General features: G+C 41.9%; 2 protein-coding genes and 1 long non-coding RNA gene across 5 annotated transcripts; 1 reads left to right on the top strand and 2 right to left on the bottom strand.

Moving 5' to 3' along the window:
• Window positions 1-801: 801 nt before the first annotated feature.
• Window positions 802-5,159, bottom strand: LOC146259649 (uncharacterized). Its single transcript, XM_084670604.1, has 4 exons — window positions 2,424-5,159; window positions 1,877-1,984; window positions 1,632-1,772; window positions 802-1,464 (listed from the first exon to the last, which is right to left on the bottom strand). The coding sequence occupies exons 1-4, from the start codon at window positions 2,601-2,603 to the stop codon at window positions 1,273-1,275; spliced, it is 621 nt and encodes a 206-aa protein (XP_084526730.1). The 5' UTR covers window positions 2,604-5,159; the 3' UTR covers window positions 802-1,272.
• Window positions 5,160-8,758: 3,599 nt separating this feature from the next.
• On the bottom strand, window positions 8,759-13,578 carry lrrc3ca (leucine rich repeat containing 3Ca). 2 transcript variants are annotated; one of them, XM_084670292.1, is made up of 3 exons: window positions 13,395-13,578; window positions 10,958-11,116; window positions 8,759-10,217 (listed from the first exon to the last, which is right to left on the bottom strand). In XM_084670292.1, the coding sequence occupies exon 3, from the start codon at window positions 10,130-10,132 to the stop codon at window positions 9,338-9,340; it is 795 nt and encodes a 264-aa protein (XP_084526418.1). In that variant the 5' UTR covers window positions 10,133-10,217; window positions 10,958-11,116; window positions 13,395-13,578; the 3' UTR covers window positions 8,759-9,337. The 2 variants fall into 2 exon arrangements, with proteins under 2 accessions (XP_084526418.1, XP_084526417.1); XM_084670291.1 differs by lacking the exon at window positions 10,958-11,116.
• Window positions 13,579-13,629: 51 nt separating this feature from the next.
• On the top strand, window positions 13,630-16,435 carry LOC146259647 (uncharacterized). 2 transcript variants are annotated; one of them, XR_014729631.1, is made up of 4 exons: window positions 13,655-13,768; window positions 13,954-14,053; window positions 14,154-14,299; window positions 16,221-16,435. It is a non-coding gene; the product is annotated as an uncharacterized LOC146259647 (long non-coding RNA). The 2 variants fall into 2 exon arrangements; XR_014729632.1 differs by lacking the exon at window positions 13,954-14,053 and having other exon boundaries at window positions 13,630-13,768.
• The last annotated feature ends 478 nt before the right edge of the window (window positions 16,436-16,913 follow it).

The raw sequence follows: 16,913 nt of genomic DNA, 5'->3' as shown, positions 1-16,913 counted from the left end.
GAGCAACATGACTGATAAAAAAATTTAACTGTACTTGCTCGGTGGATAATATCATTTTTTGCTTAAACCTCAAGATCTCATGCCTTTGTTAGTCATACAGTTGATTCACTTCCTAAAGGAAATCTGTCTGACAGTCAGATGTTGTAATACACTTTGCTTTTGGTTCTTGGAAAATGTACTGCAAAGTCACTGTAGACAGGAGTCAGAGTTTTATCTTTACCAGACTTCCAAGTAAACTGCCTGTTATTGTGTGTATCTACCCATTCTTTGTAATAATTCAAATTCCGTTTTACTGGCCCTCATTTGTGTCTTAACTTGCCCACTGATGTAAAAAATGAGAGTCAAAATGGTTTAAACAGGTAACATTTTCTTTAAGAAATGCATCTCGTATATAAGGAACTCTTCCTAAATCTTTGCCTGACTGTGATGCATGCAATTCGAATTTGTGTACATATTTAAAGATTTACTAGGAAGGGAGTCAGATGGCTGAGTGGTTAGGGAATCGGCTATTAATCAGAAGGTTGCTGGTTCGATTCCCGGGAGTGCCAAATGGAGTTGTGCCCTTCACCCTACTTGCCTCGGAGGAATGTCCGTGTACCTACTGAAAGTCGCTTTGGAAAAGAGTGTCTGCTAAAAGACTGAATGTAAATGTAGAAAGCCCCTACTTAAGAGTATGTGATGACCATCTCAATTTGTGTTTAAAGGATTTTTCCTCACATCTTTCATGCGACTTGATCCTGATCAAGTCTATCAATAATTACTTGTGGGATTATGACATTTGGGCTGGAAATACAGTATGTATCTTTTAGTACAAAGATTTATAGATTTTAAAGAGGGATTTATTTGCAATGGCCATACTCATTGAAAGTCTTTATTCATCATGAATGGGACATAAATAACAACATAAATTTAACATAAATATAAAATACATATATTTACTTTTTTTATCAAAAATAAAATGATTGCAATACAAGAGCACACATTTACTGAACAAAATATTTAGTCTATGCAACCTCATTCAAATTTAGCTTATAAAGCTTACACTGGTTATTTTAATGTATTAAATAAAATAAACTACCTCGTGCTGTATTGGTGATATTGAAACACTGTAGAAAAAATCTGCATAATTTGTATACTGCAATATAAATAAAGATTAATCAATTATATTAAAATAAATAAATGATAAATATATAAATAGGTTTGGTATAAATTAATAAACACCTCCTAACACAATGGGCGTAAGGTACGTTTCGGACAATGAGTACTGTATGTCTACAGTGCGTCTAACGCCTCACTGGGCTGGAGTATGTTCCTTAGACTGCGTACAATGTCTTGTCCGAAGGCTTGGAGCTGGACCATGGTCAGGTGCATCGCCACCTGAGCCTCATATTGTCCACTGACTTTCAGAACCAGGTGGGCAGAAGGTGGCTCCTGTTTGGACTCTTTCTGAACAATTTTCAGCATCTGCAACACAAAAGAGAATTTACTTATAGCATCACATTTCAGATATGGGGTCTGATTTGCTTTAATACATGAACCCTTAACAATACGTATTCTACTGTAGCTAAGTTCCATTATGATCCTAAACTGTAAAAGTGTGAAGAGTAGGATGTTGGGATGTCTGTAATCACCTTTCTGATTTTTATGAGAAGGTCTCTGAGATCAACCTGCATCTCAGTCACTCTCTCTGTCGCAGCCAGATGCTGTGTGGCGGCCAGCATTAAGTCCTTTTGCTGTTGCAGACCCTGCAACATGTGTCTCAGGACACTTTCCTGGAGAAGACAAGCACAATGTTAGTCTAGCCATGCCTCTCCTTTCCTCTCTAATATGAGACAGGGCAGCAGAGGAATCCGTGCTGGCAAACCCAATGACTTACCAATGGAAAGTCATTTGACACAGCTTTAAGAGTGGGAGCAGAGGGAATGCCAATCTTGGTCGCCATGAACTGCAGTTTGTGCTCATCGGTCGAGTTTAGCGTCAGAGTCTGAAAGAGCGAATTGAGACATTCATGTCAATAATTTGATTTATTTACAGTTGATATCAATGTGTAATGATGTATTGAGTAGAATTTAGATAACAATGTATTTATAATTATGTATCACTAAATACCTTATTATAAAATAGTAGACTAATCCATGGTAAATAACATACTATTCGATGAATATAGCCAAACTGGTGAGACATATTTACAAAAGCATTGGGTCTGGGAGAGACTACAGTAGATAAGGCCTGCCCGACGCCTAAGGTCAGCCGTGATCCCATCATGCTTCACAGTGGGAAACAACGTTCCTATCAGTTGTCGAATAATTAGTTGCTTCGATCGCTACCCATTTGCAAACTGTTCAGACATCAACTGCCTTTACACAATCACGATAACAAGCCTGCTTAGAGGAACATATTAATACACAGACATTATCACTTACTTCTGCATGAATGCAAGACTTGTGTGTCTCCGGTATTGCAAGAATCACTTTATCGATCAAAGCCCGGCTTTTCTGTCCAATGTCATAGAATTGAGGATCTTCGACAAGTAGACCGTTCTCAGCCATGGAAGTATCGCCAGAATATCCCTCAAGAGGAGCGCTAAGGGCTGAAGTGGCCATGTAGCAGTGAATCGCTAAAACTGCTGGAGGAAAAACCAATAATAAAGACAGCTGCAAACGAAACACGGATTCAAATGACCACTGCAAAAAGGGGCTGGTGTCTGATTTGTGCTATTTTTAGACTGGAGTTCTTTACTTAAACATGACCAGAATATAGTCTGACAAATTAGAAATAGTAATCATAATACGTGTTGGATATTGCAAGTTCAACTTAATTATAATAATAATAGCAACAACAAACAAACTAAACAAAAAACTAAACAACAACAAAAAATAATATATATAAAGATACGTTAACGTGACAAAGTAGTCATAGACCTATCATAGCCTACCAATATATCAACGTTATTTAAAATATATATATATATTTTGACTTTTCATATAACTTTATACTTGATTGTTAAACAAACACAAGAAAATAATCTGCATTCCAAAGGGAGACAGGATCATATATGAATGCTAAATGAACGCAATTTAATATTAATAAATTCATACAGTTCATACCTATGAGCCTATCTTGCCTGTTCTCTAGTAACTTCAACAAGTTCGATTGCGGAAGTTTAACTTCATCACACTGCTACTCACCAATCAGGATGTTCATCTTGTTTTAGCCGATTTCACACCAACGGAGGTTTTACTACAAATGACCTCTGAACACTTCATTGATAAAGTAGATATCTAGTAGATATTTATAGGCTTCCACATACTACACGTAGGGAATGGATGTCGTAAACATGTAAATCCCAGAGGCTTTCTTACACTTTCATTCTGATGATGAATGAATCCAAAATCTAGTTGTATTGGCATCCAGTATTGCGTCTAGTTCTAAATAATTATTTTATTTAAACTGGCCAGTTGAATCCCCCAACAATTTTTGATTTACTTATTTTATTCCAAATCTTATTATGACCATCTATGTCTTTATCCATGGGAACTGAAATTGTTTAATGCTCCTTGTGACATTACATACATTTTGACATTTTACATATGATCTATCACATATGTAAAAAGATGTGTAAGTTCAAAGAGAAATACTTTAGATGTTGGTGTGTGTTGCATGTTACCCAAAATGTATGTTATTCCAAGTTTACAGAGTATATGGATTTCACTAATAATTACATACCAGGGAACATTGGCTAATGAGGTAATTATCTTGTTTTTTGTAATTAATTACCTAAAATTAATTAACACTAGTAAAAGCCTATATCGGAATAATCTAGGAAGTTATCTGAATAATGATCTGGAACTTCCAGAGACAGTTTCACAATTTTCACAATTGACTGAGGTATAGAATCTGAAAAATTGTTTAATGCTCCTTGTGACATTACATACATTTTGACATTTTACATATGATCTATCACATATGTAAAAAGATGTGTAAGTTCAAAGAGAAATACTTTAGATGTTGGTGTGTGTTGCATGTTACCCAAAATGTATGTTATTCCAAGTTTACAGAGTATATGGATTTCACTAATAATTACATACCAGGGAACATTGGCTAATGAGGTAATTATCTTGTTTTTTGTAATTAATTACCTAAAATTAATTAACACTAGTAAAAGCCTATATCGGAATAATCTAGGAAGTTATCTGAATAATGATCTGGAACTTCCAGCGACAGTTTCACAATTTTCACAATTGACTGAGGTATAGAATCTGAAAAATATAAGTGTTTACTTTAGAAACCATTGAAAGTGTTGATCTACATAGTGCAATTATGTGTAATAAGGGTCTTAGAAGTGATCACCTGTTGAAATTGTACAACTTCACCGTTTAGGCTCTGCAAGAGGGCCATCTGGTGGCATGTGACATCAAACAAGGGGGTAAATGGTGAGTTTGTTAACAATGGATATCCCGGGTGATAAAGAGAAGCTGCTTTATTGTTTCTTGAACCTTTGAAGTTCTACTTTGGTATTCTTCAGACCGTCGCTTAAACCCTAACAAAGAAAATAGTAAATCCACTATGTTGTTGCAGCGTATGCTATTATCCATGTGTGCAATCCCTGGTGTTTTGTACAGCTGTTTTACTAAATATGACACTGTTTAGGCAGAGACTTTGAGTATGCCCACTGGTCCTCAGTGCATGTGTTTGTCTATCATACCTGGTGGATCATGGTCACTGGGTGTCTTCTGAACTAGAGCCACAAATGTGATCCTTGAAATCCACACTTCTCTTATTGTCCATCAAACCTTCAGGTCATTATTCACTGCTAAAACTCTGTTATCTTTGCTGACCTAATATTGTCAGGAGTCAGGTGGCTTAGCGGTGAGGGAGTCGGGCTAATAATCTGAAGGTCGCCAGTTTGATTCCCTGGCCTGTGCCAAATGACCGTTGGGTAAGGCACTTCACCCTACTTGCCTCAGGGGGAATGTCCCTGTACTTACTGTAAGTTGCTCTGGATAAGAGCGTCTGCTAAATGTAAATGAACCCAACCCAGCTGATCTGCCTAGGCCTGCTAACTTTGACCCCTGGGTCAAGGTTAACCTAACTCTAGGATTAAGTTTAGGGTTCAGGCATGATATGTTTGTATACCATGCTTTATTTGTATTCACTTCAAGGGCTATACAAGACAGTCAAGAGGGAATGTTAGGTTCTGCATAGTTTGGAAAGGTTTTACATTGATTTATGACTGTGATTCAGTATCTGGAAGCAGAAACGCAGAGTTATCCTCTTACCGTAAATCTGTTTGGATGCGGTAATACTGGCAACTAGAGGATTCTGTGCTCAAAGTTACAGCTCCTCAGTTGCCATGACGGCAGGGGGTGTGTTTTTTTGTAATGCGTCACAATTATATTGTCTCCCGAGAAAACGGATTCTGGTACAACACTTAGGTATGCATAACATAATCACACTTACCGGCAACCTTATTTACAGTTTCCATGTTGTGGAAATGTCTGTGCAAGATTTCCAGTCAAATATTACAGTGTGTTAACATGTCAATTCCTTGAACACAATATTTTCAGTAAAAAAGAGAAGTTTACAACTAAAACCAGTACTATACCAATTTTACAGACAGGGGGCGCTGTACTTACTCAGATAGAAGGGAAATACAGGGAAATGGGTGAAAGAGTCTACCTAGCCAATGAAATATTTCCTTTCTTTTCGAGGTACAAGTGTGAAAGTACATCAGGAAACATCTTCTTATACATACATGTGTGTTTCTAAGTATCACACCAAGAAGGAGGGAGCTAGGAAAGAGGTCTCTATTGACACACCCTGAATAAGGGGTCCTCCTCACCTGGGTACTGTGTCACTGTGTGACAGGAAGAGGAAACAGTCCACCTAGGGTCATCGCTGTGAACTCCCCATGTGATCGAGGCCCTGGAAACATTTTCATCTGCAACCCAATGCCATGTGGGGCTGCGCTCTGCAGGATTGGATGCGTCACTCTATCCTGCACTTTGTGTCCCATTACCCTGCAGTTGTAATGCTCACGCCAGTGTAACGTGTCCGGGGTAGCGGGCGGGGCATGGTGAGCTGGGCTGAAATTTAAATTAACCCCAGCGACAGCTCTGTGCTGGGGAATAGAGTGTTACATTACCTGTGTACAACCCCCCAGCCCCTTCCCCCAGCCACTACCCCCACCCCCTACCCCCACCCCCCTACCCCCAGCCCCTACCCCCACCCCCCTACCCCCAGCCCCTACCCCCTACCCACCGGCCCCTACCCCCACCGCCCTCCACCTGCCACCTTCACACAGCACGCACTTATACACAAGCCCACACAAAGAGGATCACACTTGCAAATGCGCACATACATCCACCCATGTACTTTCACGTGACCAGACACACAGAGTCTAGGCTCACACAGTTTCAAACAATGAAGTTCGACACACAAAGGCTTTGTTTGTGTTTGTGTACTCAGTACTCAGTGCTGGTCGGTGAGTGGGGGTGAACATGCTCCCTAGGAAGGCTGGGAGTGTGTGTGGCAGGAAATGTCAGGTAGGGAGACTTACCATCTATATTTCAGTGCTGTTGAACCTCCCAATCGTCACGCTAGCATGGTATTTGGGCTTCCCTCAAGATGATCTCTGTCAAGATCAATAACACAGCCCTGTAAAGGAAGCTCAGCCATGAGAAATGCATAAATGTTACCTTGTAAAGGAGATTGGAGTTGTAAGAAAAGTATACGTGAGTTGCGAAAGTTGAGAAAGAAAGGAGCCATACAAATAAGTGCTAATTCGCAGAACAGAAAAACTGTCCTTGAGTCTGGCCCTAAGTCAGGACAAGAAGAAAATGGAACTAAGCACTACCATGGAGGGTTTAAAAGGAACACTTAAAGCTGAGGTGTGGCATTGGGGAGTTAGTACATGTGAGGCAGATGTAACAATGTCAGCCCTTTGGAGATGAGTGGCTCCTCTTCCACTCCACTGGTCAGCTCAAGGGCACCCTGATAGAGCTCCAACCAGCTGGGACAGCCCATCGCTAAGCAGCATATATGGGGGGTGGCGGGGTGGGGAGGGCAGGTGGTCCCCCATGGCTCTCTCTTGCCCCAAAAACTGGGTCACCCAACATGATGGATGCCATCTCAAGACTTTCCCTCATCTTTTCTTATGGCTGTCATACATAGTTTATTGCCTTGTGCTCTGCTCAACAGGCTTTCCATGTTTTTGATGTAGGGATACCCATGTTGACAATCCTCGTACCTGCTAGGAAACCTCGAACAGCAGTTTCATTATTCATGATGACGTGGACTAATCTTACCAGGTTGAGCGCAAAGGTCAAAGAGGCAGTTTCTTTATGATGTCCTTTTCTTTAATTTATAAGAAAATACTGGTTTTGTGTCCATCACCAAGTAAGCTATTGTGTAGAACAATCACGCTAGTGGCCATAAAATTAGGTTAGTGGATGCACCCGTGCACTTAAATGCCTGATCAATGTTGATTTACAGTATACTACCCACGATGCTACTCTGCCCTCACTCCTCCTTTTTTCTTCTCTGGTCACTCAAAGCAAGATTACTCTGTCAGGAAATGGAGATGCATTACTGAGTCAGCCTGGTGTATTAGGTGGTTTATATCTAGAACAGCAAATGGACTGTCAGGTCATGGCCCCTGCGATGCTGTTTGGGAAGCCCCATGGGAATGACGGCACCAGACGGCGTGGCTTCCAGCGTGACCCCCAAGGCTCTTAAAGACGACAGCCAAGAAGACAACCAATCAGATCGGTCTTAACTGCTACTGCCAACAGTAAGTACTGTGCACTAGGAATGAAACGGTCACATCTTGGTGATATGAGTCTTTGTTAGTACAGGCTACAGTGCGCTATATTACTGAAAGTAACATGGAGAAACATTATTCAAATGGGACACTTATTTGAGGTTATGAATTAGAGGACTAAACCAGTAACACAGCGATACATCTACAAATAAGAATTATGGCTTTAGCCTTTGCAGAGAGAGAGAGAGGGGGGGGGTGTCTGGTTTCTGACAAGGACACAAGCAACACTACCGTGTGAAGTTTGCCCATGGTAACTATCAGGTGGACTGGCGTGGCTGCGTCACTGTGTCCTTCACCTCCCTGGGTGAAACGTCAGCCGGGGGGGGTTCCCTCTTTGCCAAGTGTGCGTTCCACCATGTCACGGACGGTCAGAAACGCAATGGAACTCCCAACTGACCTATTTGTGGTTACAGCTTACAGCAACCGTGGTGGGCAGGACCTAAGGAACTGACAAAACATGCAATATTCCTCACTTTTGGCATTGTGTATGCAGGGTCATTGAGTTTCAGAATATGACAAGGGTGTTTTTCCTCACACAGGCAAAAAAATTTAAGGGTTGAAAATTGAGCCAAGTACTTGGCGGGAAGGGGGGGGTTCTCTGTCTAAACCCCTTACAGAAGACAGAATAGAAGCACAGTTTGTACTGTAGGTAAAATAAATTATTTGAATTGCGGTGCACTTCGCTGCCAGAGCTGTGCTTGATGTAATAATCTGATTTGAGAACACTTTATGGGCGTTGCATTGATTATATGCGCAATAATCTTGTTCAGTGACCTGCATGCCAAATACAGGATGGCTGGCTTCAAAGGAAGATTTGATTTAAACATGCATGGACCGTATTTGCTGAGTTTGGATTTCCCAAGGTTGTAAAGCGTTCCATAAAACATTGTATTTAAAGCAACAATCATTCCAAAAACGAAACCCATATAAGACGTTTTAATCAAAAAGAACAACATTTCACTGTTTATAATATACTAATGAATATCTTTACTGTATGGATGCAGCATGGACAACAGTTCTTTAATGAATAAGGACTTGACTGAAGAGAGCATAACGCGTGTGTCGCTCTGTCCTGTTGTTTTCATTTATTGCTGTTTTGTGGCCAAAGAATCCCTACATAGGCATCCTGAGTGGTGTCTCTGTGGGGAAGTGAATCAAGGTGCATGCCCCACTGAATACATCCCATTTAAAGACCATTTTTGGAACTCTCCAACACAGTCTTCTGCTTTTACTCACCATGGCATAGTCTTTAATGGCCCACTTCGGTCTGAATTATTAATCTGGGTTAGATTGGTTTTGCCTGGACTTCCAGCACAGGCACAAGTTCTGCCACCGTGGCTTAAACATAACAGAAAGACCAAACTATTTAGGGCTGCCTTAGGGAACAAGGTGCAGCTGGAAGTCCTATGCATCCATTACCACCTGTCTTGGCCACTGGCTGTGTCACACCCCAGTCACAGAATCCAATCAAATACAGTAGGAATATGTGCCACCCCCCATGCATTCCCTCAGCACCTACACCACAGTGCTGATGGTGGAAGACTCCTCGGACTTTCCCTGCTTCCCAGGCAGAGACTTGAGGTACTCCAGGTGGCGTCTGGCGTCCTCCGTGTTGTGCCTGACATAGTAGACCAGGTAGGAGATAACCATGGTGAACCAGCCAAACATGGTGACCAGCATGGCCACGTCTGTGGTCTTCTTCATCACCACACAGAGGTCCAGGTCTTTGGCCAGCAGGAAGGGCACGCCCTCGGCACCCATGTCTGGAGGTTCCGAGGTCTGGCACACGATGCCCGTCAGCGACATGGGCTCCAGGTCTATGTGGGGCATGGCCATCTGCAGGTTGCAGTCACAGTGCCAGGGGTTGTTAGTCAGGTTGGCGCGTGCTCGCAGGCCCTCAAAGGCCTCGGGGTCGAAGGTCACCAGCTTGTTGGAGGACAGGTCCAGGAAGTGCAGGGATTGTCCCAGCCCTCGGAAGGCCCCCGCCTCCAGCTGGGCCAGCTCGTTGTGGGACAGGTCCAGCTCAGTGAGGAGGGGCAGGTCGCTGAAGGCGTCACTGGGAACACTGGTGATGAGGTTGTTGTCCAGGTAGACTCGTCGCGTGTCGTTGGGCAGGTCCTGGGGCACCTCGGTGAGGCGCAGGTTGCTGCAGCGCACGGTCTTTCCCCCGGTCTCGCTCTCGGTGCAGTAGCAGCTCTGGGAGCAGCTGGTGGCGGCGTGGTGGAAGCAGCAGGTCATCAGCACCAGGCTGTGCAGCAGCAGACACATGACCACCGAGTGGCGCAGTAGCCAGCCTGCCAGCAGGGGCATGATGGGATATGGGCATGCTCCAAGACCGACCACCTGGGCGTAGGGGGGGCGTGGCCAACGTCAACCTCCCCAATAGCTGTCAAGCCTAGAGAGAAAGCAGGAAGGGAGATTGGCGGTGGGAGACAGCCAGTTTATTGGAGAGGTACAAATTACTCTGTCAAAAGGGGGCAATTTCGCTGTTGAAAACGTGTGTGATTGGCAGGAGATGGTCTGGATAAACAACAGTGTGTCATTTGATACATGATGGAGGGTAACTAGTCTAATTGCAGTGAGGAGGCACAGGGGACCTCACACTTTTGCTTCATCGTGGTTGAACAACAAAAACATGTGTTTGAAGAGCTTTAGCAAAGTCTAAGGATCAAAACGTCCTTTCATACAGACGATGAAACTCGTAAAGAGAGCTTTGGTGTCACCGTGACTCCTTTATAATTGACATCCCTGCAGTGCTGTCCTATTTCAGTGCAGAGCAGATGGCATTAACATAATCCATGTATTCCACAGTGAGACAGGGATTATATTACACATACATTAGTATACTATCTGAGTTTCTCAACAATTTAGTCAAATAACAAAGTAAGAAAGTTTCAATCTTCAAGTTGACTTCTTTGATCAAAATTGCCCTTTATTAAATTGTTCACACCATTGAGCTACACCATGAACACCATTTTGATCACGCCCTCTGTGGTCAGTAATCCCTAAACTGCTGTTGTACAGTAATTTGCTCAGTGCAAGTAACACTGTGTTTTCTGTAATTGACACTTTTTATTTTACATGTTAGCCTCTAAAAATAGCTGGTCTTCCCACCCTAACACAGTTCATTAATACCTGATCAACTCTGCCTTGCTCTCCCATTACTAATCCTCTCAGGAAAAACTCCTTGCGTCAATGTGCCAGTCATGTTGTCCATCCAATCTTATTGTTGGACAAGATGCTAATGCTATAAACGGCACCAAATCAGCCTTGTTATGTGCCATCAGTCCACTCCTGGAATAAGAAAAAAAAAACAATAGAACAGCAAATGACTTCTGCGCATCTTTAAAATGGCTGAAGACCCAGGCAAGATCCACTTACCCAGATTAAAATTGAAATCGATCTCTAAGTACTGTATCACATGACGGGGTGGTGGAGGGCTCTGAGGTGGGGTGGTATGTGTCTGCTTTCATGCATATGTGTGTGTGTGGGTGTGTGTGGGTGTGTTTGTGGGTGTGTGTGTGTGTGTGTGTGGGTGTGTGTGTGTGTGGTGAGTCGTCCAAGGAATGCAGCTAATAATACTCATTGTGCTCCGCCAGTTGAAGACTTTCAGGGATATAGCCCCCATAATGAGCCATTGACAGAGATGGGAGCTGTGAGTCTGAACACAGGTCGAGACAGCCCTATCAGAGAGGCCTTGGCTCAGGCTGCTCTTACAAGACACACCAAGATGTTTATCCTCCATTCCTTATCAAACAAAACAAACGCTCCTCCATGAATATTTTTAGGCTGTATTTTTTGTTTACCGAGAGAGATGGGAGTCCTGGCTATGGCGGTAGGAGAGCGGCGTGGCATGCTATGTCAGACAAGGCCTTCATTGAAACGGATGGAAAAAATGGGCTCCCTAACTTGAATGGTCAACAATGAGATCTTGTTTAAAAGCGGTACTTTTCTCATCACATGACACACTGGTCTGACATTTTAGAGAGCGATGAAGGAGGATGTGTGAAGAAGGAAGGGGAAATTGGACACGAGAACAGAGTCGTGAGAGAAGGAGAGAGAGATCAAGGGAGGGAGGGGAGGGGGTGAATAGGGGGTAACATTACAGTGACAAAGCAGACACACTGTGGAACGACGATCATGAGAGAGATTAATGAGCTATTGAGGAGAGAAGGAAATATTCTAATGTCATGGGGTGAGGAGGACAGATGTAAATGAAAGCAGAAAGGGTGAGAGAGCAGGGAGGGGGAGATTTAAGGGAGGTGGTTTGTGAAGAGAGAGATGTGAGGGAGGATTACATTTACGTGGGACAGAGGGAACACAGGGTGGAGCGCTGATATTTTAAATCAATAGATCAATAAATCAGATATAGACCCATCATTTCTGTGGATATTAAGCTATCACCTACCTCAATGACAGAATAAATTCCCCTGGTTTAATCTACACCTGACACACAGAGCACAAGCCTGCAGAGGTCTGTTTGGCACTTCATAAATTTACTGCAGTCAATACTGTAGATCGTAGATCTTAGGCAGCAAATGCACAAGAGCAATAATTTAGACATGTCCTAAATGTGCTTTATGGCTCACCCCAACCAGCCCGTAAGCGCCAAGATAATGGAAATGTGTTAGCTAGCCTTTAAAAAATCTCAGACAGAAAGGAAAAATATGTCATATTTTAGGTGTATCTGTATACTGTACAGCGGTGAATGATTAGTCTTGGCTTACTGCTGGTTGCCTTTGCTTACTGTTGGTTGCCTTTGCATCTGTGACTGTGGCCCCCTGGCCAGCCAAGTATGGCTTCTTCAGTTGCTACTGTTTGCAATCAGATGTGAATAAGAGTGATTTGGAGAAAAGAACAAACTGAGGGAAAGTATATAATTCATTGTAAATGCACAAGTAACCAAATGACCATGCATGGTCATGCATGCATGTTATATCCCTCTTGTGGAATTGTCTACCCTAATTAACAGGAAAGGTGCCTTTCTTACAAGAACCGGATAATTTTGTATGCCTGATTTCCATAAAAATACCTAATCTATTTGATTTTGTCGAATGCTTAACTTCCAACAGAATTATTATCTGATTAAAACGGATGTATTTCAATAGCCCAGTTCATAGCTGTTACAAATACAATACACATGAATTTGTAACTTGTTCATTGTGGCTTATTGTTCAACTTTATCTAATAATAACACATTTAGATTATCTTAGTTTCAGATTATGTGGACACTGTGCGTCAAATACTCTATATAATAGACAGAATAATTAGACCGGCACTTGTAAACGTAAGCTTGGTATGCACCTACTTTTCCTTCAATTTTCATTTGTCCATGACCCAAGATTAAGAAAATAAACTCCACGCAGACAACGCAGACTGATCCTTAATAAGTTTGTCTTGCTTAGGCTATCTTGTTTTAGTCTGTGTTATTCATTACTGAGTAGAATGGACTGATATCTTCAGAAATGTTTCGTTTTTTACAGTCTTTCTGTCAGTTAAAAGTACGCAATAATGGCTACTTCACTCTGAAAAGCATGCATTAGGATCAGCAACATGTAGAAAGCTCACTTACATCTTTACCGCTCTTCCTCTCATTTTCATGACGGGTTCAACAGGATCCTCTTTTAGTTAAATGCACCTTAGAAATGTCCACAACAGATTAAAATTTAGTGAAAAATACAAATCGGTAAATATTTTGGGTTGATTCCATTAGGTCCTACAGCAGGCTCGCTCAATTTGCGCGCGGAGCCACAATGACAGCGTCGCTCCACTGTGAATGCACATTCAGTTGAGTGCTCGCTCAGTGCAGCCTTTTTAGTTTCCACGCAACCAGAAAACTAAGCAACATGCTGGAGCTATCAGAAATTGGCAGAGACACGACGAGAGGCTAGGCCTATTGAAGCTTAATCTCAATGTTTTATTACAAATGTTATGATGAAAGCTAAGGTGCAGATAATGTGTTTTATGCTTATGTACAAAGGATATATTTATGTTGTTTCTTCCAATTTTATACGATCTGAGATATTGTGAGATTACATTAGTGTAACTCAATTATAACGTAATTTGATTAATGCTATGCTAAGCTTGCACAAGTAAATAGATACGTGTGTCGTTATCTTATTCATTCTGAGGTGGGGCCTTATAATATTCAACTGGGGAGATGGAACAAACACACAGTCGATACAACGTGCACACACACATAACATGCAGAACATAAAAGAATGCACACAGGTACCTACATCCATACAAACACACACCTGAACACACACTTAAACAAAAAATGCAGTTCTCTAGAAGAATGTGTGTTTGACTAATCAAGTTTGATCTGCAGGTTGTTATATCAGTACAGTGCTGTGGATCTTTGGCTATCTTCCGGTCCTCTTCCTGCCTGCTGCCAACCGATAAAGAAGCCCAATCAAACCCACTGTGATAACAGATATGGGCACAGGGAGTGCCTGCCAAGCAAGCAGTCAAAAGGTATTAATGGAATTGAAATCAATAAAGAACTCCACCTTGACGTTTGCCTCAGGCCCCCAAAACCTGCAAATCAATGCCAGGCAGTGTATATCTGAATGTACAGTGTGTTTCTGCTCTGGGATTAAATATGTCACTTGGATGCTATATGCCACATAATTACAGCCCAGTGATGGGTGGATTTATGTAGATTTCAATGTCAATTAGTTGCAGCGATACGAAATGGAGCATGTAAAGATGAAACGGCAGAAAATGTGATTAGCGTCTCGTGGACTGAGGGAGAGAGAGTGCTCTGGCGTCAGTCATAGGCTCCTGTAGCATCAGATTACGCCTTAAACTCAGCAGATGTGGGCGGATGGATGGAAGGAAGGATACAATGTGCATTATCAGGATACTCAACATAGAGACTGCACTCAAAGCTCATCAAAGATCCTCTCTCTCCCTCCTCCCAGTCCACAAAGGCTTGGATCTATAACGCTGACATACTCACATGGACGTACCTGCCAGCTAGTGTTAGGTCTAAACTGGGGAGACAAAGTGTCAAATATGACGACAGGGATGTTGCTCCAAAGTTGCGTCAACGACATTGGAGTGTGGGTCGGAATCTGCCATAGCTGCAATGGCACAGAAACCAAAACAGGGCTGTTAATGAGAACCGGTCCTATCCACATTTCTCTCGCTCTCTTTCTCTCTCTCCCTTACTTTCTTAGCTGCTCACTGCCAACCCTTGCTAGTCACTGTGCAAGATCAAAGGCAGTCTTCTCTTTGTGAATATGACTTTATGCCCCATTTATTTATTTATTTATATGCCTGATTAAATTTTTTAATCAAAAATGACAAAAGAAGGTATAAAAGAAATTCCCTAACACCACCCCAGGAAGACAACATCTGTTGGGAATACTGCGAATAATGTTAGCAGAAACTGTATTTATAGTTGCCATGTCTTAATATTGATGGAAGAAATCCCTATTGACTTAAACAGATTATGGCACAGAGATGTTACTACCTGGCTGTTTATCACATTGCTGCCTGTGTTAATGGTCCCAGCAAGACAGTTGTGATTGTGCCTCAAGACTATTTATGGATGAAGTGGAGTCTAATGGTTTTTCGAAGATGTTCAGTTTACACATACATATTGATTCACAATAAACACACATTCTAAGGTTCTCAGTCCCCTTTGTGCCTCAGTAGTAATTTGTGTATCAATCAGTCAGAAATAAAGAAAGCCTGTCGAAATTGGTTAGAAAAACACTTTTGATGTAAATTTAGTTCAAAGCTGAGATTTCATATTCATGGTGACTTGATCCTTTTTAGTTAGCAGTGCTGTATGTTTTTATACAGCCAGGTAGGAAAATGTGGCCTCACTGATGTTTCAAAAGCGTGCTGTACCTCAAATGTTAATCTATCAAGTTATTGCCCTGCATCACAGGAAAGGTATGCCTGACCCTATTTCCTACTGCCCTTTTAGAAAGATTAATATTTCTCAATTTCATTGTGCCTTTCCGTACAGTCACAAAGGAAAAAAGGGATAGGTTTGGACTCTCGCGACTTTGACAAAGGTCATGTCAGAAGAGTAGTTGTACACAACAGTTTAGTGATCCCTTCAAAAAACTGTACAGTGTAACATTTTTGATGTGTCAAATGTTTGTGGTTTATTTATGTGACTTGAATTTAAATTCCAAATGTATTTTGGTAAACTAGGCCACAGGTTTAGAAGCATATCACAGTTCATGGAAGTTCATTCATGAACATTGACATGTTGGGATTTCACACACAAATATGTTGGATGTCTCTTGTTCCTTGACTTTTGAAAAGAGACCTGTAAGAGACCTGGAGCTCAGACGAATGGAGTTACACAACCTGAACAATCTTTTGTCAATTGCTCTGGGAAATTATTTTTATGCTTGTGAACTTCTATCCTCAGTCCACCGCTATCCTTAGCTGATATGGAACATCAAACCAGTCCAGAGAGCCCTGCTAGACAGCTATCCGCAGTTCTGCAACAAATCCAGTTTCCGTCTCCCCTGCTGCCACAACAGTCAGACTGCATCAAGACCTCGCTAACATGCCATTAATAAATGAACAGGAAGGCAGGCAGTGAGTGAGTGTCCGTCTCACTACATCACTAATGTCCTTCAACAACATCAAATAGGTTACTATTTTCAGATACTTATGTGTGTGTGTGTATCTTGGCGTGTGTGTGTAAAAATGAGTGAATGAGAGATGTAAAAATAGTGTGTTTGTGTGTGTATGTAAGAGAGTGAGCTGGAATTGTTGTGTCATCCCAAGTGTTACAAGATGGATAGTCAGGTTGACCCTTTCCTCTTGATTACTTGAATAAAAACGGCCACCATCTTGCTTTTCCAAACTCAAAAATCTCTCTCACACTCCTGCCTCCTGGCATTAACTTTTGAGCATAGAAGTTGTGCAGTCAGTTCATAACAGCTTTAGTACCGTCATCCCAATTAGGTCTGTGCTGGTGCCAACTCCCACAATGTAATTATACTATCATGGTCTGTTCATCTTGTACCATCGATATTAGACATCACCCAGCACTTGACCAGTAGCAGCTGATATCAGATATGTAGCTACAGTGTTGCCTGACAACACAGTAATA

This window comes from Hypomesus nipponensis, chromosome 13 (assembly GCF_054491055.1).
Source record: "Hypomesus nipponensis isolate SF chromosome 13, ASM5449105v1, whole genome shotgun sequence".
Lineage (NCBI taxonomy): Eukaryota > Metazoa > Chordata > Actinopteri > Osmeriformes > Osmeridae > Hypomesus > Hypomesus nipponensis.
The sequence above is the reverse complement of the archived record's forward strand: the minus strand, read 5'-3'. Positions and strand labels throughout refer to the sequence as shown.